Below are 24,357 nucleotides of genomic sequence, written 5' to 3' on the forward strand. Positions count from 1 at the left end.
ATTCCTCTAAAAGTGCGCAGGTATTTTTCAGGTGCTATCATTACACATGTATGTAATTATATTTATATACGTACATGCATACCTTTATAACAATTAGTATACATGCTAAGTACTTATTGAACCTATAAATAATGTAAACTATTCTCTTTTTGTTTTCAGTCTAAAAGGAAGTTGTGTCGACGACTCTTTTAGAGCTTGTTTAGAGTTTCCCTAACAATTTCATTGTTCCTCTCTAACGGTCAATTAAAAGTGAGTATCCAAATCCTTTTACCTTCTAGATTTAAGATTCATGCCTGCTTGTTTTAAATAACGATCACTGGCTAGTTTTTAAGCATGTTTTATGAAAAAATAATATATTTTAAAAAAAAATATGTGTACATTGAAAAGAGGAGTAATTCCCAAAAAAAGAGGAGTAGTTCCCAAAAAAGAGGAGTAATTCCCAAAAAAAAGGAGTAATTCCATTAAAAAAGGAGTAATTCCATAAAAATATAAAAAAAGGAGTAAATCCAAAAAAAAAAAAAATAAATATAATGTGTACATAAAAAAAAGAAGAAAAAATGTATATATTAAAAAGGGAAAATATGGAGAAAAAAAGGCAAAAGAAAAAAGGAAAATATATGGAAAACATTACTAACAAACATGAATGTCGCCTAAAAAAAAAAATTAAAAAACAAAAGAAAACACCAAACACTCACACAACTCATCCATTTGCTGTACGAATCCTGCTAAAAATCGCTCTGATCTAAAACTCAATGGTCGGAGATATCAAGGCAATTATTTTGCCATTATGTTGATGTCTCTGACCAATTGACAATATGCCCATGATCTGGGGTAGCATACAAAACCTCTACACAACATTTTGCACATTCCACAACATAAAGTTGCGCGTGGCCTATCAAAAGGAACGCGCTTCCACAACGTCGTCGATCTGTGTAATAACGAAATCTTTTTTTCTTTTGTCTACTTTCTTTCACATAAAAACAAAAAATACCAAAAACCAAAACCAAAACTCTAAAATGCGCTTGCTCCACTCAACGATATATCCTGAAAAATCTATAAAAAATTGTACAAATCATAAAATTTGTATTAATTTTGAAATCCTGTCGAACCGAAACCGAAATAAATATTGAACCGTTCACCGAAAAATAAATGACCGAAACCTAAACGTTGAAATTTTGTAAAAATAATTGCGAATATTGCATTGATCAGCCACGTTCAAAATGGCATTCAGCGTCGAATTCCAAGCCAGCCAAAATAGGCCCAAGAGCGAATCCAACAACAACAACAACAGCAACAACAGCAGCAGCAGCAGCAGCAACAGCATCGAACAATCCAAGAACATCAGCAACAACTGTCAGAACAATAACTCCGATTATACTAACGGCACCTATACAAGCGGCAAGCAGACGGAATCCCGAAAATCCCAGAGATATAATATTGATGATCCAGGAGCCAGCACGAGTACAGGCAACAACATACGAGGCGGCGAAGGGACAGAAAAGCAACGTAATAGCCGCTGGCGAGAGAATCTACTCAACCAATTGCAATTGCTCAAAGAAGAGAACCGAGAGAATAGTGCATACGAGGGATTCGCCTATGTTGACGTCGACATCGACAGGAACGACAACAACAACAATACCGATCGTTATAAATACGCAGCCCAATCCAAGAATCATACTGATCAAGGTGCCCACGCACAGCAGCAACAGCAACAGCAAGAGCAGCAGGGCAGAGCCGAGCGCGCCTCGAACTCGTCTTATCAGAATACCCTTTTTACCAGGGTCGGTACCAACAACGGCTTCAGTGAAACATACTTTGCCTACGGTGAGCTCTTCAGTAAATTATACAACTTTGGCGACAGCATCCCGTATCGCGAGGCAAGCGATCCCATTGACTGGGACAATATACCCACCATTACAGTGCTCGAGCAGCTCAGGTTCTCAAGTAAACCAGGTCGCGAACGGCCAGATTCTAGGTCCGCCGACAACGACAGCGACATCGGTGACGCAAACGGTCCAGGTTTCGAGCACGCCCCAGACACTGGCGTCAATGGCTGGTATACAGCTGACAGGTGCAGACATGCAGTCCCACCGGGATATGAGTGGAGCAATGCCTACTGCTACAGTTGAAGAGATAGATGTTCCGGTGTTCATTGATGGTGAGTACTGTGTTAATGTGTGTAATTTGTACCCAGCACTCTCTCATTACTGTTCGAAAGCGAAACGAGTTGCCAATACTCTCATGCATGGCCAAACAATCAGTTAGAGAATGAGTCGGATAGCAGGCTGTGATCGGCGCCCGGCTCGGCCCGGCTGACCGCCCGGGTCGGTCGGTCGCCTGGTTCGGCCCATGACATCGAGGTACATTACCACGTAATGATGAAGCAGAAGATCACAGTGCAATGACCCATTGCGACCCCCAAGCAGTCCATAGAGTTAAAGTTTTCTTGCTCAGCGCCCCAAAGGATGTGGCCGGACAAGAGTCTGGCTCGCAATCCTCGCGGCTGCAAAGAACTTTGTGGTACCACATTCATTTTAGAGTCACAATTCTACCAATTATCCAAATTCTTGTCTTACAACGGTTGCCAACTTTACATGAGGGACTTTAGAGGTATTTAAATATTGAGTTATACGAATTTGTATATCCTCGTAAGGGGCATTATAATCTTGTCAAGAAGTAGCTGACGTTTAGACAGAAATATCTTCGAAGTATATGTATATTCTTGATCAATATCTATGGATCTGTATTCTAGAGAAATTAGTCTCTGAGCTTAGAATCTATCGTCATGAAACCCTGCAGTCGAATAATCCGATTTTTCACTCTTTTGTTCGATTGACAAAAATTTCCTTATAATTTTTTTCCTTTTTAAATACATAAAATGTTGGCTGGTAAAAAAATGATGTCACCTTTTTTTGCACAGAATAGTTGAGACTTTGAACTAGGAGTAAGCATATTTAAATGTATCTATATACACAGTGTGGTATCAAGGGAAAGTTAGGCTTAAAGATTATACATATCTAAACATAATTCAGAAATAGTTTGTCCATGGTTCAATATTAGAACTTATTTATATTCCAATATATTCTCTTAATTGAATTTTCTGTTTTTCTGGCTAGCACCTACGCTCGCTTCCACTGAAATATTGTGGGGATTTTCCTGATCAGAAAATAGATTTTTGCATTAAATTGCATCTGTAAAAAGATTTATCAATATTAAAGCTGCAGAGAGATTAGTTTGTCTAGATAGATTTGTCTGGATCAGATAGAAAGAGGAATATGGCTAAATCGACTCATATTATCGACCCGATCCATTATATATATAATTCACAGTATCGAGATGTTCTGCTATAGTGCATAAAGAATTTCTTGACAAGATTTAGTACCTCTGACGTGGTATAAAAATGATGTCGCTTTTTTTTTTTTTAATTATTTTTCTTCAAGTTTTTCTATTACACCTTTTTCCATATGAAGGAATCGTATAAAATGATGTCGCTTTTTTTATTTTAACAAATATGTTTGCGTAATGTACTATAGAAAAGTAGTATTAACCTTTTCAAAGGAATGTTTGCTAGTATAAAAATGACGTTTTTTTAAACCGTGTAAAAGAGTTTCTGCAAATATATCTAACAGACCAAAGATGACAAATTTCGACACATTCCGTCCAGATATATACACAAATAAACGGAAGCATCTAGTCCGAGTCGGCTATTGTTGTTAATGAGCAATATATATAATATATAATCTGCCAGGCCGACTTTGTGTCTTTTTAGTCTCTTAAAATTCAAGTTTTTCATATGGACAACACCTGAATGAGTCATAGCAAGATTTTCTATTAATAATTGACAAGTAATTAAATGTGTACAGTTTGGTTTCTTATAATGTGAATTAACTAATGTGCTTTTTATAACAAATGACTCGAGCTGATAAAAACTGTCCAATTTGTAAGCATTTGTATAACTAGTAGATATTTTACACCATTTTCTAAACTAAAAACTTTATCGGAGAAGCTAAAACTGCATAAAAAATTAAACTATTTGTTTGAAACTCATTTTATATAGCTTTCTTATCACATAACTTTCCGAATTTTTATTCGCCTTTCTTGACAGTTTGTAAAAAAAATGCCAACAAATTCGCATTTTATTTTATTATTTTGTTCCCAAGCTCTTATCAGCAGGTTACTTCTGTGGCTTCTATTCACGAGTTTTCTGCTTTCTTTTATTTTTTTACAATAATGAGTCATACAATTTGTCAGGCTGTCATTTAATTTATTAATATTAACTGCGCATTTTATACTTTACGCTTTCTTATATGCATTTATGTAAAAGCAGAACTTTATTTTTGTGGTATTATACCTTTTATGTATATTCGAAAAAAAGTTGCGAATTAGCTTGCGAATTTTAAACTTTGTCTAATCAATTGGTCGAAAGACAGGCCCATATATGGTAAAACTATGTTATTTCAAAATGTATCAAACATGTTTAGAAGATAGTTGCTAGGTACTTACATGCATATGTTTTTATATATATGTACATTGGATTAATCATCTTGATATTAACAAGTATTTATTGAATACACGTAATTGTATCAATGCATACTTCCTGTAGCTCACGCCACTTTTGAATTTTCTGACACTTTGACCAGCTCACAGCGCGAGAAGGCATTTAATTGGCTGCAGCAAGACATCCAAAAGCCCCTCACTTTCCCCTTATCACCTTTGTTTAGGTATCAAACAATGTCTCCATAAATGGGCACATAGCAAATACATTGACGCGCTCTTCAAGCCTCAAAAGTCCAGCCCATTTTCTGTCCCATTCGTGTGCATATTTACAAGAGTATATTTTGATACATATATGTTTCTATACATATGTATGTATTTATCTGCATTTTTAGTTTGTATTAATTGTCATTGGCTATCGAAACATCACAAGTTAATTCGAGTGCAATGGCCCACGGCTTACTCCTGACCTAGATTTATTTGACTACTTTTTTGTTGACGTGTGGAAATACGTACATCCTGCACTTTCATCAATAATACATAACATAGCTGAATTATGTATATATAAATACATAAAAGCCGAAACCCTTAATGCACGTGTTGTTGGCATTGAATAGTTAGATTTTCAATCCTTCCTCCCATTGTTGTGAAATTCGATTAGCATGATGTGCAAAAATATGAGAGAGGCCCGTTCGGCGAGAGCGTGGCCCCAACATTGGGCCACTTGTAGGAGTATGTGTACGTTCTCTCCAGTATTTTAGCGATCAAAAACACTCGCGTTGTCTCGCTCTTTGCCTCCAAAAGAGCGAGACAGCTGATTTGTGCCGGCCGGTAGTTGGTCTCTCTGAGCATACACACACACATGCACACACACAGACATACATTTGTAGACATAATGCACAGATATTTTTGCATCGCGCATACGCATAGTGGTACCCCTGAAGGGCAGCTTATGTACATACATATTTATGATGTATTTTTATACATAGTACTTAATATGAGCGTGCATATTTACATATTAAAATTATGCGGCGAATGCTGCTGTCTATTTATTTGTTTAATCAAAAGAACGCAGTTGATTTACCCATATTATCTATAATAAAAAATAGATAAACATAGTTGCAATAATTTTGTATAATTATCAAGCAAAGCCAACTGAATACTTCGCATAACTGCATTTGTTATTTACGCATTTGGTCTACATGCTACATTAATTCGCTAAGCTTTCGTCGCTCTGGTGAAATTCTAGTGCAAGGGTATTGGTGCATCAAATCCCCAAAACTACACACAGTCAAACATAATAGGTTGGTAACACGGCCGTCAGATACATCCAAACACAGTGTAATTGTCCAAGAACAAGTTCCTGTAAGACACACGTAGGCCAGAGCGAGACAACAGTAGTGCACAATAACACTTGTTGGCGTAGGGCAGGTTGCGCATATGTGTTGGTGAGATGGTATTCGTGCGCTCTCGCGATCTCCGACATCGCACAGCCGCATAAAAAGCGAGTATTTGCAACACGAAGTCAGTTGTCGTTGGCCGTTTGATACGTAAAGAACGCGCTCCAAAGCGGCGCGCAGAGACGTTTCCAAAGCCGTGCTAAAGGTGAATATTTATGCAAAAAATAATATTTTGACAAATTTAAATTAATTTCTCGAAAATATACAAATTATTATTAGAGATTTACTTTATTTTTGTAACCATAATTAGTTCTTTTTCTTTTGGCAGACTTGCCAACCTGCAACAAGTGTTGTCAATTTATCTTGAACTTTAGATTCTTTTTCCGGCTGCAATGCAATTCGCAATCAAAAATGACAATCAATTTATGCTCCTATTCAAAGAAGGTCAACAAATTTAGTTATAATCAAAAATTAACACCAAAATCTAATATTGTTAAAACCACAAGCAGCAAAAACAAACCGAATATCTATTTAATTTCATTCCCTCTGATTTATCTTTGACTTGATTTAATTCCCCTTTTATTTGATTTTGATTTGATTTCATCCCCTTTGGCCAATTCGAAACAACAAACACTGTGCAAAGCGACATGCACGATCATGTCTGCTTTGAGCAAACGTCATGTGCGCAATTCCCGCTCGCGTTCTCTCTGTATTTACGTGCCTCTTTTCTAGCGGTGCCTACTCCAAACCAAAACATATTGCCAATTAACAATATATGCACATGGACAGAATGTTTCAATTTTTATGTAAAATTGAATTTATTTAATTAACTGAACTAAAATGTGTAATTTCACATTATGTTTAAATGTTTTAATGCAGTTTCAAGCAGAAATATGTTATTGTATTTGTCTTCATTTTCGCTTGTTGAATTTCACAACAATGTTGAGCCGAGAGAGATAGCGATTGCGCCAACTTGTAGCGAGTAGCTTGTCGTCTCTGTCTTTTTTTTGTGCAGCCGCTTAAAAGTATGCAGCATATTTTGAATTCAACTTCTAGTTGGTATATCGAAATCTTATTAGACTCTAGCATACTTATTAAATGAATGTGCCGAAATATAAAAGATGGTCATTGCAAAGGCAACTGGTGAAAATAAATACGAAAAGCTACTCGAATGCATTTCGAAATGCACGTGAATTGTATTTATTGGTATTAATAATATTTTGTATCTTCTCAGAATATCTGGAAAATATAGAAGCAACGTCGTCGACGAGCAGCAGCAACAAAAGCGAGGAGATTGGAAAAGAGATTTGTACTGAGACGGATATATTTGATTTTGACTTTGATATAAACCTGATTGCCGAGGATCACATTGAGCGCAAGGAAATGGATCAGTGCAATCTGGACATGGATAGCAATTACAGCGACAACATTAACAGCGACATCAACGGAATGGATGAACTTCAGTTTCAACTATTGGGAGACGGCGAGGAGGAGGCACTTGACATGGGCTCAATGTGCAATGGCATCGATATCACAAGCAACCTGGGCGAAGAGCCCGACCTGGGCAACATACTGACCAGCGCGGAGAATCCCATGCTGAGCAATTTCTCGCAGGGCTCCATGCTCTACTCATCTAGCCAAACCAAATGCATCTACGAGCTGCCCATGTTGGCTGATGAGAACAGCATGGAAAACTACTATAACGCCAGCCAGCAGTCGCTCGGCTTCGGCCTCAGCCAGCTGGATGGGGTCAGCGAGGATGCCTGCAGTGCTGTGCTCGTCCAGGATGCTCCTCCATCCACCATGTGTCCGGGCGTCAAGCGCACAGCCTCTGCGGCTGGTCTCGTGTCCGGCGTTGAGTCGATGCCGCTCAAGCGCAGCAACCTCTTGCTTAACATCAACAAATCACAGATCAGCTTTCCAGATGTCATCAACACGCCCGACATCATCGAGCAGGTGCTCAACTTTGACGAAGTAAGACCCGACATATTCTATTCAAATGTAACCGCAAACTAATTTTCCGGTTTTGCTCGCTTACAGACCAATTCAGTCAGTAATAATGTCACCAACCAGGATCTAATTTATGAGGAGCTGCGCAGCACAGAGGATAACACCGCATTCACCATCCTGCCCGATTTCTCAGCGCCAAATACGCCGAATAGCAATTATTCGGCCAGCACATCGCGTTCGCATGCAACCACCTGCCAGATGGGCTTTGCTGGCCTCCTTACCGCGCCCGTGTCACCCGCCTTCTCCACTGCCAGCACATCGCAGTTCAGTGTCTCAACATCGACCACCGGCAACTCGAAGCGCAAGCGCGGTCGTCCCGCCAAGGAGCACGCCGAAGGCCCCGATCCGGAGAAGATGGCCCAAATGTCAGAGGACGACGCAAAGTCGTACCTAGATCGTCTTAAGAACAACGAGGCTAGCCGCGTCTCGCGCAAGAAGACCAAGGCGCGCGAGCTCGAGGAGATGAAGGAGGAGCAGGACCTGCAAGCCGAACACGATCAACTAACATACACACTGCAGATGGTCATGCGGGAAGCCAGGCGTTACCAGGAATACCTCAAGCGAAACTATCATAAGAATAGCACCTATGTCAAGCCCGAACCGGAGCACTGAGATTCTCCTAGCCATGCCATGCCATAGTCAAACTCTCGTACCTCTCGAGTGTTGCATATTGCGACGCAGAGCTCTAGTTGTTAAATAAGTTGTAGTCATCCATTCTTAAGAAGGGATTGTTGTCGTTGAAGAAGGAGTCGCTGTAATGTGTGGCACAAAGCCACAAAAAAAAATGATGGAAAACTTTTATTTTTTTTTGGTTACCAACTAAGTGATTATGCATACTTACTTTCAAAGGCGTCACATAGAATGCGCGCACGGTTTTACATATTTTGTATTAGTATTTTATTATGTTTGCAATTTGTCAAATTTTAACCACATGTTCTTTACACTTATGTTATATATATAATAATTGTAATCAAAAACAAAACGTATCTTCAAGCTCGTAATTAGCGACAAAAAGGAAAACAACAAATTATGAAGTAGCGATTAATTACAATTACATATATACTCCGTTTTATCAAAAAAAAAAAAAAAAAACAAAAATTGTTACAAAAAAAAAAATATATAGAACAAAAAAATTTAAATATTTTTAAGAATGCATAAATATATTCCACACATGTCTAAGATATATTATATACTTGTAAACGTTTTAAATAAAATGCATATGTCCTCAAGGTCATTGCGAAATCTAATTTGTGCGTATTTTATTCTCAATGCATTCTATAAATGAGCTACAGTAGTCGCTCGCTAACAAGATCGCCTACTTAGAATTTTAATTTCCTAATGTTTTCTTTACATAAATTGAAAAATATGTGAATAAAATAAACAGTTTTATTAAATAGTTTCAAAAGTTTTAACAGAAATGAATTTCTTTTGGCATTGACAATTATTTTTTAAATATCTAGAAGTTCTGAATTGGCAGTTAATTAGTTATTTGGTCAATTTAAAAGTCAGTAAGGATTTAGTCATTTGTTTATTGCACTTTGGATTTATATCAGAAAGTAAAATCAAAAAGAAGTTTTAAATCGAATTTAAGATTATTTTTTACAAAACCAAAACCACGGGAACTATTTTTTTCCAAATTCTTGACGCTCTTACTTAGCCTCGACTGCAGCAGTTGGTGTCTCCAGCGCGCGATGAACAGAGATTGGGAGCACACACTAGGGTGGATTCCGATTTGAGATGAGATTCAGCCAGCTGGACGAGGTCGTGCAATTTATTGGGCTGTTGCGTGTCTGCCGATTGAATTGCAGTAGGTCTCATTATTGTTGTTCAGGTATTTTCGAAGGCATCGCGCGCTGGCCGAGCCAGGTTGTTGTTGTTGTCATCTTACGCGGCTGCTTCCTGGGAGTTTGTGTACTTCAGATAGCGTATGCCTTGGAAGGCCTGCGCCGTGGCGTTTGTCGCGTGGCAGGCGAAGAGCAGCCAATTTCTGGGCTGCACTTTGTAGGCGAAGCGCATGAAGATGCACGAGTAGAGCGTCAGAGCTGCCAAAAAGAAGAAAAATGAAACCCAATTAGATTCGAATACGCATCTAATCAGCAGCATTTCGGCTGGACACACGCCAGCCATGTTACTGTATCTAGCTTATCAGCGCGCTCGCGATCGTTGATTAGCACAGAATTAAGTATCATAAACAAATGTGTCTAGGAACGTGGCTCTGATTACCGAACGCTATGGAAATTTTTTCAGCTGCTGTTGATAAAACGGGTTTGGAGCCAGAAATCCCTTACCTAATGTCATTCGGCCGGAGATGAACTTTGGATGCTTGGAGGTGTCCGCGATGGCTGCTATTGGAATACCCCAATTGGCGACTGGCCCCCAGAAGTGGGTGCTCATAAAGTAATTCCGCCACTCGGAAGCGCTCGAGCTGGACATTGAGCGTCTCATTGACATTGTGCTTGTTTTTTACTATAGATAGTTCCACTTGAGTAACTGGAAAAAATGATTTTGATTAGCGTCCCCATCGAATCCATATGCGTAGCTATAGATTTAGAAATCTCAAGGTCTTACAGGTTGTTGTTTTTGTTTTTGTTTTTGTTTCTACGGCGCAGTTGTTGGTACTGTTAACTAATTTTGCTGAAAATCCTTGGAAAAAGTTATGGTGTTTATTTATACGTTAACAAAAAAATTTTGTATTGAATTGAAATCAAAAGTTATGTAAAGGTAATATTTGTTTGAGAGTAGGACACAAAGCCTACACGAAACCAACAACTGTTCAGCACTAAAATAAACGAATGGCAAAAAGTGTCAGTCAAGTATATTGCTGGCATATTTAGGTCGTTTTTTAAAAATATGCATTACACGCACCTATTTTCAACGATGTGGCAACTCCATGATGGCAACAATGTGGGTGAGAACTCGGTCACCGTTACGTCTAAGTCACTGGCGCCAAAAGTCGTACGTTTAAATCAACGATATCGAAGACCCGACATTTGCGTTTTCTTTTTTCTTTTTTTTTGTTAATTAAATAACAGTCTTGAAAAAAATACTTTTCTTATGATATAGATTAGTAATGTGAGCAATATTAGTTTTACATCGGCCGCCACCTACAAAGTCTCAGCAATTCATTAGAGTCACATATTTTCTTTTAATCAAATTATGTTAATAAAATACCATTTTAATCAATAATTATATATACAATTATATATTATATTATATTAGCAAAAGACTAAAATATATGAATGCAAATATTATTCAAGCAATAAAATATAAAATTATTCTTGAGACTTTTCTATTTTCTGCAGCGAGGATAATCCGAGGAAACAGGAAGCTGTTATGATAGATTTTATGTTTGTATATATATGTTTTTTGTATACAGTACGTCTAAAAGTTCCGACTAAAGATTGTACAAGTTTTGCATCAGCCACGTTGTTGCCAATTGTTTGCATACCAGCCAATATTTAAAAGCTTTTTCAGGTAAAGATTGCACTTGAGTTGGCTTATCACTCCACCAAGGTGACTATAAAAGGTGACAGTTGTCCAAGAGTAAGGCATCAGTTGAGGTACAATGAAACTTCAGCTTACAATCTGTTTGGTTCTAGTGGCTGCATGCAGTTTGGCCAACGCCTACAACGGCGATGGCCAGCCGGGTTGCAAGACGCAGGAGGAGCTGGACGTTGGAATCTTCCGTGATAACTGGGATTCGACAGCCTACTGGAAGTGCGAGACACTCAACGAGCCCGCCAGCAAAGTGCGTTGTCCGGATGATACGGGTTTTGTCGATAGCCTGAAGGACTGCGTTAGCTGGGACGAGTGGACGTGGGAGAAGCCAGTCGCTCCACCCAGCGAGGTTGACGAGTAAACGAAAAACTTGATATTGAAAAGCTAAACGTGACATTTAATTATTGTCATTATATTAAATACGAAAACTGCGCTAGGCGGCTTATAAACGCAACGAAAAAGAATTAAAGAAATGTTTAAAGTCTGATGATTGGGGAGCTTTAGTCGCGGGTGCGCAGCCCCCAGATGGAGGTGCGACGCGTGCCCACAGTTGGGCGTCCTACCGAACTATGTATAAACTTGTTAATGCCAATTTTTGGCATTTGCTTCTCCAGCACCTCCATGGCGGCATCCGACAGCATGCCGAAAATGTCCAGATAGGTGAGTGAAGTCATCTTCTTCAATTCTCTGCATCGGTGAGATACAAAATAGAGTTAGAAAGGATTCAGCGCGATTATCTGTTAGATATCTTACATAAAACTAGCAGCGGGTATGAGATAGCAACGCGATACGGACAAATACTCAAGACTGTTGAATTTCATAATTGCCGCTAGTGCTGCCGGCGTTAGACTGTTGCAGTCGGAAAGATCAAGTTCAAGCAGCTGCGGGCAGCGTTTTTGCAGTGTTACAACATCTGAAAGAAAAGGAAAATGCATGTCAAATGGTTTCACGGATTGCCTTTGAGCAGTAACTAACGTGTATCGAAGAGCACACGCCTGCAGCCGGCTACATTCAATCGGATTACATTGGATGGGATGTGGGTAACCAGCGCGGTGACAGCATCAGCGCTTAAATCAGTCCATGAGATGTTTAGGCTGTTCAGTTTCGACAGCGATTCCATCATTTGACGCACGCTCTGAGCAGTTATTCCACTGGCCATAGACAGATTGAGGGTCTCCAGCGAACTGTTCTGCGCAATCTCAAAGCAAATCTCATCATTTAGCTCTGCATGCTCCAGGCTGAGCTTCCTCAGTTGACGACATTGGGCTAGTAATGTGCGCAAAGAGCTCAGTGAAATCGAAGCAAGACTTAAGTCCAAATATTGCAGACGCGATTGAAAATCTGTGGGTGATTCGCACGTAAAAGCTGGATCTTGTATCTGACGGGATGAAAGCGATTAGAATTTGGAAATGTGTATAAATTGTTTCCCCTTACATCAGCCTGGGCTAGGCGCAGCACCGGCACACCGCGCCTTACCACCTGCTCTAAGGCGTAGGGACGTAGTGTGCGCAAGCCCAGATCCAGACGTGTCCACAGAGTCTCATCGCGCGCACAGCAATTGAACCGTCGGCAAACAGTTGCTATGCGCAGCAAGGTCTTCTTTGGCAACCATTTGAAGATGTCCAGCAAAATCTCGTCGGACAATCTATCAAAGTAGTTGATGCCGCTGCTTATGTGTGCGCTCATCGAGGGCGTGCGATAGACAAAGAAGTTGTCAGTTGGCCCCAGTCGGGTTGTCAGTGTTGGCGGCGGCGGCGGCGGAGGCGTCGGCTTCTTCTGCCGCAACAACGCCTGCTTGCTGGTCGAGGGCAGCAAACTGAGGGGCGTCTGTTGCAGCGGGGGCGGCGGCAGCAAAGTCTCAATTTGATTATTGCATGTGACTGTGGCCAGAGGATTCCTGGTGCGCTTGCTCGGCGAGTTGGAATTGCTGCCGCACTCGCTGGTGGCCAGTGCAGTGCGCTTGGCCTGTGCCAAAGCGTGCAGCTTCTCGGCGGACTGCAGCAGCAAACGCTCCTGACTCTCCTCACAGAACACCTCAATAATAGTGTTGTTATTGACGCCGCTGTTGTCCAGCGTAGAAGCCGTCGAGTTGAGACTCATGCGCGTCTGTTGATGTGCCATGCGGGGCACATTCGCGCAGGGTGTAGTCTCATTGGAGTTCTCGTCGCTCGTGGTGCTCACAGCCAGCGTAATTGCCGACAGGGCCGACGAGCTGCTCTCCTCGGAGTCCAGCATCCCGATGCCCATTTCTTCGAGTGCCTCAAAGGTGAGCACGGAGGGCGAGGAGGTGTGCTCGTAAAGCGACGACGTTTTCGTTGCGGACACAGCAGCTGCGCCGACTGCACTATTTTTACTCGTCGAGCGTTTTCTGTAACAAGTTGGGCATTTATTAAAAAGTGCTGGGCGTACAAGTACGGGTCAGTTGCTTGGTCAGCACGGGTCAAGCACCTTTCAATTATGTGCTGGCCCCGTTTCGGTGCCTGCTTTTAATTTTGCAATGCATGTGACGTCACTGGAATAGTTCGCGCCATTTGCTGACCGGCACTCTGCATGCGTACACGATTTGCGAGCTTGGAAATGTTGATTTCATTGATGCACATATTTACCTGGCTACTGGACACAGATTTTCAATGTTTTCGGCTCCTTTGTGCTTGCGGCTACTCATATTTATTGAAGAATTTCTCTTTTTCTCACGCACAAATTACGCGCTATTTTTGTATGCAGCGTTGCCATATGCCACTGCTGTTACATTTTTAGCAGTGCTGCCAGACTTTTCATGAAATTAGCTGTTTTCCAGCACCAAGCAAATTAGTCAACACTGACAAGTCATAGGGAAAACACAACAACAATTGATCAAAAAGGCTGGGAAAATCGTATTTTTAAATTAAAAAGAAAAAATAAAAAGAACAAAGAATTGTTTGGCGAAAGTGTTCGCAAAATACGCATAAATTGCTCAAAATATGATATAAGTGCGCTGCAAATGATACATAGATACATTGAGGAAGACGGCTGTGAAAACAACGACGACAGCGTCTGCGTCCCTTTCCGCAGAGCCACTTTCGCAAGGTGAGTGAATTGGCTGGGCCCTGCTTTTGTTGCTGTTTTGCGTTGCACTTTCTTTGTTGTAGCCTGATTCCATGTCAGCTAGAACTGAAAGGTTGTCATTTACATAGGACAAAAGAGATGCGCATTGTGACGTCACAATCACAATAGTGCATAAAAACGTTTAGTTTTAGTTTGTCCCTTGAGTCTTTTGATTTGGTACCTTTGCAACTCTCTTCTAATACACAGATCCAGCAAGATGAGCTTACGCACACGTGCCCTAGTGTTCTCAACCTTCTTTGGCAGTTGTCTGGCCATAGGATTACTCTTGGCCAGTATGACAACCAATCATTGGGTGCGGGCCTATCCGCGGCGCGCCAACTCTACGGAAGCCAAGGGTGATGTCAACCTTGGGTTGTTCTATGGGTATCAGCACTTGAATCTCGGTTTTGGGCAGCGCACTAATCAGATTGATGGTGAGTTATGCAATTATATTAATTCGGTGTGCTTTAATTTAGTTTTCGATTTTCCACAGTTTATTCCTTCATTCGCACCGAACACGGCGACACCAGCTTCTGGCTATGGCTGCTCACCACACTTGGCACTGGGTTCGGGCTGTTGGCCTGTGCCGTAGCAGCCATAGCTGCTGTGTTTAAGTCAGCGTCAGCTGCTAAAAAAGGCGGCACCATGGTGCTCCTGTTAGCGTCCAACGTGTCGGCGGCTTGTGCGCAGGTGATTGCATTTCTGGCCTGGCTGGTGCAGTTCTATCAGTATCTCACACACAATGTGCTCTTAACGGAGCACAAGCAACAGCATTGGTATAGCAACGGTCTGGCCCATCTGGGCTACAGCTTTTATCTGGTTGTTATTTCGACAATTGTGGTCTTGTTGAATATAACAATTCTGCTGTATGCCAAACGCCGCGAGAATCGCGATCGTAATCGCTCGGAGCCGCTAAGCAAAGACAAGAATCAGGCGGCCATAATGCTCTACTAGGTAGACGGCGGCCTCAAATATAATCCTAATGTAACCTCAAATGGAAATGTTCGATCAAACGATGCAGTAACGAGCACCACATTATCTCAGCGGCTCAATTGTTTGTGCCTTACTTAAAGATGCCCTTTGCATGCCACATTATAAATATCGAATATATATACATATATTTTTTTCTTATCTTTCTCGTAGTCTGTAAGTCAGCATATGTACATATGTCAAAGGCAATAGCCTGGTCAAGTCTGATAAAGCATTTTAATTGCACAACAAAACTTGATGAAAGAAACGCACGATAAAACTTTTACACATACTATTTATACAAGTATTTCATGGCAAATTTATACTCGAATGTAATTTTTATACTCGTTTTATATACCCTTTTTTCTGCTGCTACTGAGCAGCCAATTGTGTTTTATGTGCATACAAATAAAACAACAGTCATTGTTAAGATACAACTTATTTAAGAGTTTTGTTTCCTAATTTTGTTATTGTTGCCCGGCTGTGCGACCACCCCCACGGGATGTTCAATCGTACAGTAGCACACGCTACGCCGCGGGACAACATCCGTGACGGGAAGGAATGGGAAAAACGAAGACAAAAAAGATGTCGTAGAAAACGAATTTTAAAAAGGAAAGCAGTCCGTGTGGCAGTTTATTGATGAATTGCTCAATACTTGTGACTTTTACCCAAATGTCACAACAATTTCCTCATTGTAGTTATAACGTTCCAGCTAATTGCTAAACGGGACCACACCGCGGGCACCAGAATCCAAGTGTCATCGCATTGCATTTTGCAAACGAATCAATTACCTTTTTTTCTCTCTCTTATTTGTTCTTTAACTTGTTTTTCTGAGGACCCCTGACTGATGGCTGTTTCCTTGCGAGGACAATATGTGTGTGTGGCTTTGTCAACCACTTCCTATTTCTATTCGATTTCGAGCCCATAAGAAACAGGACAGGGCATAGTGTCCACACAGGACTGGGCTGCTTCCTTTTGGCCCAATCGAGCCAATTATGTCATCATTAGTTTTGATTAGTTTGGGAAACTGCACAGCGACCTTTTGCAACATCGACAAACGGCCGTTTGTTTTGAATTTTTGTGGCACTTCCGGCACCACCTACTGTTTACCTTTTGGTTATGTTGTCCAGCTGGGCGCTGCATGTTGTTGTTTTGGTCGATTTTTGGTTTGATTTGAATGCAATTGCATAATAATGATGAACGTCTTTTTAATTATGGGTGAATCGGGGCGAAATGCAAGGGCCAAATAAAGCCAATCCGAAAGTTTGTCGTATCATCTTTCCCCATTATCTGCGTTAGGGGACTATCTGACTGTGGTTTATCTGACCAAACAGATTATGGCTCACCTCTGGCCATGTGCGCGGAATAACCATATAAGTCCTTAGGTCCCTCAATGCATACACATGTGTGTGTGTGTGTGTGTGTGACTATCTGTAGTCATAGATTGCGCAGAGTTGTGCAAGTCCCGGCGTTAGGATTAGTTTCCAAATTGCATACATTTGCGGTGTGAGATAATGGAAAGATACGCTCATTAGGTGCGTTGAGTCGTCAGCGGCAGCGGAGATTAGGTTGCAGACAATCGACTTATTAAGAGTGTTTATGCAGATAAACGCATCGTTTAGCGTGTGTCGGGACATACCCACTTTTGCGCCTAGGATTACGACGAGACTCGGCTTGGAAAATACGATTGCAAATCGTCAACGTAAGCAGCCTGTTGATAAGTACATAGCTGGAAAATGTTGGGCAATGTCTGGCACTGAAGCGTGGCCTGTACAAATATAATTAGCGGGAAAGTCTCATATAATCGGAACGAACACAAAATAACATCGCATAGAAATACCAACATGCCAGCCACACACGTCGAATTGTACGACGAGCACATTGTGGCACTTTACTCGTGTTTGCGATACAAATCCATTTCTTTACACGAATTTGTCTTTAGTTTTTGTTTTTTTTTTTATGGGTTAGTCTACCTTCCCCTCTAGAGCTGCATTGTGAAAGCATTTCCAGCAACCGCAAACATGCGAGCCGAAGAAAGCCAACAAGAGGGCCAGACAGGCTGTCTCCTATTCCTGCGGATCGTCGTCGTCGTCGCAGTCGTTGCTGCTGGCCAATAAATTTCCCAATTAAATGGATACTCTGACACTTTGTACAAAACGTCAGCGCACAGGCAACCACGGCTACCACTACTGCCACTACCCCCCGCCAGCCCTTGGGTGTGTGTATGTGTGTGTATATATAGGGGATGAGGGTTGTTCCTCGAGGGGTTGAAACCCATCGACGCACTTTGCTTGGCCGAGAACTGGCGCTGTGAAAGGTAGCAATCGGTTTTCTACGCTGATATACCCATCGAATCAACGACTCCATTTTTTTTTTTTATTATTTTATGCACTGCTCTTTTCTTTTTTTTTGCACTGCCCATTCAATTGCTCTACTATTGTTGCATTGCGAAATTATGGCCCGTATATTTCTCTATTAGGGCACAAAAGACATTTCAATTTCTCAGCCAGCCGTGCTGTGTGGCCCAGGCCAGAAAGTGCAAGATCTCGTCCTGCTTGTTGGCAATTATCTAGTTGCGAAAATTTGTGGACCACCCGATGACTTTTGTTTGGCCTTTTTGTGGTCATCAATGGCAGATAGCCTAGTGCCTCCTACGTGGCAATTGTCCCAAGACGTCGTTGGGTTATTGATAGCCAAAACTACTTTCTTGTTAGGAAGTGACTTTATCTGATATTGTTCTGCCACAATGCTGTCTTGTTTACTTTTATAGTTGGGCAATTATTATTTTTCATTTCGATTATAATTCCTGTGAAATGTGCTGAACATCTTTATGGGACAGATCTTCAGTGAAATTAGATAATAATTTCTGTTGCTTACGAGTAGAATATTTATCTTATTATTTAATGGGATCGTATTACAAATTAAATTTCCACATTGCGTAATTATAAAAATTTTAATTTCTTATAAGTTCTGTTCTTATACAATATTTATTGCTTAATAAATTATAGGGAAAATTATATTATATTAACGATTTTGTACGAGACTAACAATAAATATCCACAGAGTGTAAAAAACGATTTAATAACTTCTGCAAAACTTTTTATTGCGAGTATGAAAATAATTTCAAAACATGTTTTTAAAGAATGCTAAATCATATTTGTAATAGGACAAGACTATATATCTATATATCAAAAATATCGAACTACTTATACAATTTTTATTCAAGCAAAAGTATAATGCTTGAATCGGGAAAGTTAACATAATACGAAATAATCAGCCTTAGTTAGCACAAAAAAATATAAATGACTTGTATAATGAATTTTAACGAAAAATCTAACATAAGTTGGTTACATTACGAGTGCAACATTCGTAATTGTGGTTTCTTTGTCAAAACTGTCGATCATTGTTAATATAACTATGTAAAATATTTGGGTATTATTAATAATTATTATGGTGGAAGAATTGCCTAAGTAGGCCACCCAAACAGGCCGCCGAACAACAACGACACGGATTCAAATCTCTGACTTTGTGCGACGTTTAAGCCAAAGAGCGCAGACTTTGAAATAGTGATAACAATAATTAAGATGGATACATTAATAATAAATCCAATAATAACAGATGCAATTATTACTATTATAATAATCAAAGCTTCTATACATTTATATTGATTTTTATCGATCGATGAAAGCAATATTTGGGGCATTGCATGCCGGGGATCTTTGAACGATCTTTGGGATCCTAAGATCCTAAGAAATTTCGCTAGACGGATTAGCATATGATTCATAAATATATATTTATTAAGATATTGCTTGCTTAAATCTGTGGATAAACAATTAGGCAATAGGCTACTATTAGGCGAACATGTCAATAATCGACTTTGTGAAAAATTTAAAAGTTTATCACATTTTTCAAAAACAATTTTTGTTTTTATATTTTTTATTTGTTTAAGATTTAAGGAAAATAATCGTTAGTAAATGCATTTTGTAATTGGAGGTCTTAAAATTATCGATCAATATCGGTTTCCTTACACGCGCTCACAAAAAATATTATTCTGTTTTATATCAATAAGGATAACAAAAGAGATCTAATAATAATTGGAAACTGTGCATATATCATTTTAGATCTCAAGTTGTAACAAAAGACATCCAATCTTTAATATGAGCTCTGCCAGCTTTGGTCCTGCATTATTCTCGCTGCTTGTATGTAAACACAAATATATGTCCAAGCTGTTGGCCATAACTCAAGACACACTTGTGAATGTGATTGACATAAGCAGATGATATATATTTATGTATATAGGGAATTAGAGTATCTTCCCACACTTCAGAATAGAAAAAAAAGAAGTACGAATGCTCTAATTAATTGGCAGCAATTAGGGGACAATACTTGGCAAACATCGATGTCGACGACATCAATTCGTGATGCTGACGAAAAGCATATCATGTTGAGAAATGGGTATTTGAACTTGTTGCCGTTTGTTGGGTTTGGCCAAGTGCTCAAGGTGTTGCCGCTGTGTCTGCTGCTGCTGCAAACAGAATTAGAGGAATCAATGGGACACATTATTAGTTAGATCATTGTGCCGACGAAGACGTCGCACTGTCTGCCGCAAAATCTTCTCAGGACAGACCAGAAGGCACAGGTAGATGTCGACCCGCATGGGACCTGCACGCCTCTATCAAGCGACCTTATTGCCATTGTCTGCCTGTCCTGTCCGTAAAAAGGTTGAGAGGCAATCGCCCACTACGGCCCGCTACGGTTAACAAAAATTGCAGCTATTGTGCACACGTAGAAGTCACATTGATATTACAGAGACCTGGGGCTACATATAAATTCCGAGCAGACTTTGTGTCTATCGCACTTACTTGCTCAGGTGGGCCACTCTTTGTCCTTATGAATGACGCAAGCTGTCGTGTGAGTAATGGCAAGGATACGTGAACAATTGCAATTGATTCCAGTCCAGGGACTGTGAGAAAACTGCTTTGCTCCGGGCTCAAATCAGTCAGTTATATATATACATATATATAGACACAGATAAGTACAGTAAATGATTAGGTTCTGGCTGAAAAGTTAAGTTTTTGTGCTGTGCCTAAATTAATGGTTTTTTTGTTCTTTCTAGTTTTCTTTTGCTTGTTTTTGTGAATGAATTTTCGCAGATGACTTGTGAATTTTAACCCTTTTTGCTGCGGATGCGTCAAATGTGCCGACGAATGCAAACTGCAGATTTTTGCTTTGATTTAGCCGGCATGATGCGGATAATTTGCCAAAAATGATCTGGTTAGTGGGAAGTGACAGGCATTAATGCGCTGCCAAAATGGACGCAAAGTCGTAAATCAACATATAAGCAGAGAAAATTTGTAGAAATATCAAGAATTTGTATGAATCAAAGAAAAGTTAAATAATTAATTATGCTCCTTAAATGTGCCCCAGCTAAAAGATATTTTGTTTCTTGCTCTCTAAGGATATAAATAAATATAAATAATCAAATATGTTTTTTTTTAACTTTTATGTAGTCGCTTTTTTTTGTGTAAACATAATTCGTATAATACAGCTCTGAATATTTAACTAGATGCTTTAAATGTAAATCGTATATTGCTATTAACCGCATTCAGCGCATATAAAAATGTGAAAAATATACTTAGGTCTCTAAATGTAGATGTCTCTTAAAAACTCTTAATCGCTTAGCATATGAGAAAGGATCACTTAAGGATTTTTATTTACACATGTGTGGGGTTTTTTTCGACGCTTCTACCTCACGTCACGTAGTGGAAATGTAAATATTCATTAAAAAATAAATAGCTCAATATTTGCATATATCGTCACGGATATCTATAAATATCGTCTTCATGATTGTTTGGCTTAGATTGGTGCTGAGGTAGTTTTTGTTTGTTTCGTGTGTGTGTGTGTGTGTGTGTGTTGTCTGCGCCAGTTTGCGCCAGGTACGCCTGAGGTAGAGTATTTCTTGGCCGGCATTGAGTTGCTTCTTGAGTTGTTGTTGTTGTCGTTGGTAGATATTTGGGCTTGTAGCCCGCGGATTCACAGATCGCTGGAGCAGCTGCTGGTCAACTGTTTAGTAGCCATACAAATATGGATACATGGGCATAAAGATGGCCGGTCCCAGCTGGCGCTCTTGCGGCATATGCGTCTTCATGTGCTTCTTGAGATGATCGCGACGACCGAACTTCTTGCCGCATGCGCTGCACGGATACGGACGCAGTCCCGAGTGGATGCGCTTGTGCCGGGTCAGCTCCTCGTTGCGTGTGAAGGTCTTGCCGCAGGTTTCCACGTCGCACTTAAAGGGTCGCTCGCCTGTAAACATAATGAAATAAACTCCAGTTAGTAATGCGAATCGAATATCCTTTGGCTGCGTCTAACTTACCGGTGTGTATGCGAATGTGTCCCTTCAGCTGGCCATTGTTGGAGAAGGCGACATCACAGTGCGGGCATTTGAATTTCTTTGGCCGCTGTTTGCGTGCATTCAGCGCCTTTAGCTGCGCATCCTCGGCCATGACACGAGCGTACTCCTGCTCCATCAGGCCCAGGGTGAATGGATCCATGCCAAAGGCAGCGGCGGCCGGTGTATTGGCAGCGGCGGCAGCTGCTGCTGCTGCGGCATAGTACAGCTCGCTGGCGGGCATAAACGGTGCTGGCTGCGGCGACAACTGTGGCTGTGGCGCCACCGCCGAGGCAGCCGGAAACGTTGGCTGCGGCGCGGCATCCAGCAGGGGAGTCGAGGTGCGCGTGTAGCTGCTGTTGAGGCCATCCTCGTAGCTGGATTTGCTGCTGGTGCTGCTGCTGCTGCTGCTCGACGAGGATGAGGAGGACTCGCGGTCGCTATCCTGACCATAGCAGCATCTACTGTTGCTGCTGCTGCTGCTGGGCAGCTCCGTTTTGATGGTCACCGTTTCGGGTTCACGTTCACGTTTCACGGTCCGAGCGGGCGGCGCTGGCGTTTGGCGTTGCGTATCCCAGGGACGGAACAGGCGCGAATACGTTTGCGGTGGGTGCATATTAATTGTCGACATATTTCGTTTCGTTTTTTTTACTGTGTTTTTTTCGTTTTAAATTTAGAGAATCACTGCGTTAATTGGGCGGAGGAACAGTTGGCGGTGCAATTGCGTAGCCGGAGCTGTGTGTGTGCGTTACAAGATCTCAACTCGAACTGAACTCTCCCGGCCGAGCGGCGCACAATTTAAAGAGATTTTTTTTCTTTCATTCGACGCAAAGGTCCTGGCCAGTAGGCCTACCTAGCGGCCTACCTAGGCACGCACACACACACACATACGTCGGCCGCTCCATTCATCGATTTGCTGGCTATCTGTCTGTGTGAGCGAGAGGCACGCTTCAGGGTTGTTTTTCGCAGCGCACAACAATGGCCGCTCACGCAGACTCAGATACACAGATACTCACGCACACACTCGCAGGCTTGTATATAATGTACTCGTGTATTCCATCGAAATGGTAGCTTCCTTGACTTTCGCTTTTAACGTGCATATTCCCAGCATTAAGTATATATGTGGGGAAGTATCTATATTTTTGTTTTTTTGCTTTTGTAACTCCCAACGGGGTGGAAGTTTAAGCGAAGCATTCATGATTATGAATTTTACGCTTACCTACCGACAAACCCCCTTATACGCAATTTGATAAAAGTTGTTGTCTCTGAGGCGCAAAACTGGGCTGGCCTGGGCCGGGCTGGGCTGGGCTGGTCTCTGGCCCCCCGGCCCGTGGCCTCGCACCCGGAGCTAAACAAAGCTGAGCTGTAACTTGGTTATCTGTGGGCTCTGACTGGGTTGATTCGGGGCTTGCCTTAGCTGCTGCTGCTGCCCTTCAGTGTGGCGGCAATTTATTATTGAATTAAGTGCTTCTTTCTGGGGGTTGGTCGCGTCTTGCGAGCAACTTTTCTGCTTTAAATATGCAAAATGTGTATCCTATATGTATAAGAATACGCTGAGATTTCTAAACGGAGCAAATTGTGGCTTCAATATTTTTTTTTTTGGGGTTTGAGTTAAGGTTTGAGCATGTAAAATGGTACAGTTGCTTTAAGCTTATCGTCGCCCTGCTCCGGGGGATGACATGGATATATTGTTGGGCACTTTGCGGCCTTTGGTAGGCGTTTGCGCCCAGCCAAATGGAGATATGCAAAAAAAAAAAAAAAGAATAGATACATTAAAAGATAGCTTGGTTAGACAAATGTTTTGGCATAGTTTTGAGCTCGATTTATGCAATATTCAGATAACTGAAATATAAAAAAATTGACTGCAGTCCTTCTCGAAAAAGCAAGCACCTTTTTTTTTGCGCAGCGAATATATGTTTAGCTCAAATACTTTTGTTTTGCTTCTGAAAGGGCATTTTTAATTTAAAAGAAAATATTTGATTTAATTTGAATGAATATGCACATAAAAAGATATTTTGAGATTTTATGCATCTGGTTTTCTTGTATACATTTTGTCTTTCTCTATCTTTTTTTGATCATAAGTATATAACATTTTTAAAAAATTAAGTTGTGTAAAAAATGCTGGAGAGCAATTAAATTGAACAAATCTAAATGTTTAATTTGAAAGGCAAATACAAAGAGAAGTCATAACAACTTATATATACGAATAAATATAATTTAAAATAGAAACAATTTATTAACATGAAAAATATTTTTTATATTTTTATTAGGTTTTGATTAAACCTAGAATAGTTTGTACATATATTTATAATATTTGATTGGTATTTGTTAATTTGATAATTGTAAGAATTAAATTTATTTAAATAAAGTTTATTGATTTATTAGACTGCTTATTTTTAATAAATTACATTTCAATTAATGTACCTTGCATTCAAATATTTTTGTTTATATTATAGTCATTATTCATATTTTTATATCTATAATATTTGATTGGTATTTGTTAATTTAAAG

The 24,357-nt window shown here is 40.4% G+C and overlaps 6 protein-coding genes across 6 annotated transcripts; 3 read left to right on the forward strand and 3 right to left on the reverse strand.

Annotated features, from left to right (window-relative positions):
* The first annotated feature begins 1,304 nt into the window (after positions 1-1,304).
* Xrp1 lies at positions 1,305-9,002 on the forward strand. The gene is made up of 3 exons (XM_064693301.1): positions 1,305-2,158; positions 7,129-7,868; positions 7,935-9,002. The coding sequence occupies exons 1-3, from the start codon at positions 1,441-1,443 to the stop codon at positions 8,514-8,516; spliced, it is 2,040 nt and encodes a 679-aa protein (XP_064549371.1). The 5' UTR covers positions 1,305-1,440; the 3' UTR covers positions 8,517-9,002.
* Positions 9,003-9,419: 417 nt separating this feature from the next.
* On the reverse strand, positions 9,420-10,672 carry Mpc1 (mitochondrial pyruvate carrier). The gene is made up of 3 exons (XM_064693302.1): positions 10,473-10,672; positions 10,193-10,394; positions 9,420-9,946 (listed from the first exon to the last, which is right to left on the reverse strand). The coding sequence occupies exons 2-3, from the start codon at positions 10,353-10,355 to the stop codon at positions 9,789-9,791; spliced, it is 321 nt and encodes a 106-aa protein (XP_064549372.1). The 5' UTR covers positions 10,356-10,394; positions 10,473-10,672; the 3' UTR covers positions 9,420-9,788.
* Positions 10,673-11,437: 765 nt separating this feature from the next.
* On the forward strand, positions 11,438-11,889 carry LOC135436258 (uncharacterized). The gene has a single exon (XM_064693810.1). The coding sequence runs from the start codon at positions 11,470-11,472 to the stop codon at positions 11,761-11,763; it is 294 nt and encodes a 97-aa protein (XP_064549880.1). The 5' UTR covers positions 11,438-11,469; the 3' UTR covers positions 11,764-11,889.
* Skp2 (S-phase kinase-associated protein 2) lies at positions 11,779-14,169 on the reverse strand. Its single transcript, XM_064693808.1, has 5 exons — positions 14,009-14,169; positions 12,837-13,770; positions 12,378-12,780; positions 12,156-12,315; positions 11,779-12,089 (listed from the first exon to the last, which is right to left on the reverse strand). Exons 1-5 carry the CDS (start codon positions 14,065-14,067, stop codon positions 11,903-11,905), a joined length of 1,743 nt encoding a protein of 580 aa, XP_064549878.1. The 5' UTR covers positions 14,068-14,169; the 3' UTR covers positions 11,779-11,902.
* A 41-nt stretch (positions 14,170-14,210) lies between these two features.
* On the forward strand, positions 14,211-15,896 carry LOC135436257 (uncharacterized). The gene is made up of 3 exons (XM_064693809.1): positions 14,211-14,468; positions 14,694-14,920; positions 14,980-15,896. Exons 1-3 carry the CDS (start codon positions 14,383-14,385, stop codon positions 15,438-15,440), a joined length of 774 nt encoding a protein of 257 aa, XP_064549879.1. The 5' UTR covers positions 14,211-14,382; the 3' UTR covers positions 15,441-15,896.
* A 5,243-nt stretch (positions 15,897-21,139) lies between these two features.
* Positions 21,140-23,575, reverse strand: hkb (huckebein). Its single transcript, XM_064693849.1, has 2 exons — positions 21,832-23,575; positions 21,140-21,761 (listed from the first exon to the last, which is right to left on the reverse strand). The coding sequence occupies exons 1-2, from the start codon at positions 22,475-22,477 to the stop codon at positions 21,523-21,525; spliced, it is 885 nt and encodes a 294-aa protein (XP_064549919.1). The 5' UTR covers positions 22,478-23,575; the 3' UTR covers positions 21,140-21,522.
* Between the last annotated feature and the right edge of the window lie 782 nt (positions 23,576-24,357).

Source organism: Drosophila montana, unplaced genomic scaffold, assembly GCF_035044405.1.
Source record: "Drosophila montana isolate Dmon_TW-CO22-7 unplaced genomic scaffold, ASM3504440v1 contig_3733_1, whole genome shotgun sequence".
Taxonomy (NCBI): Eukaryota; Metazoa; Arthropoda; class Insecta; order Diptera; family Drosophilidae; genus Drosophila; species Drosophila montana.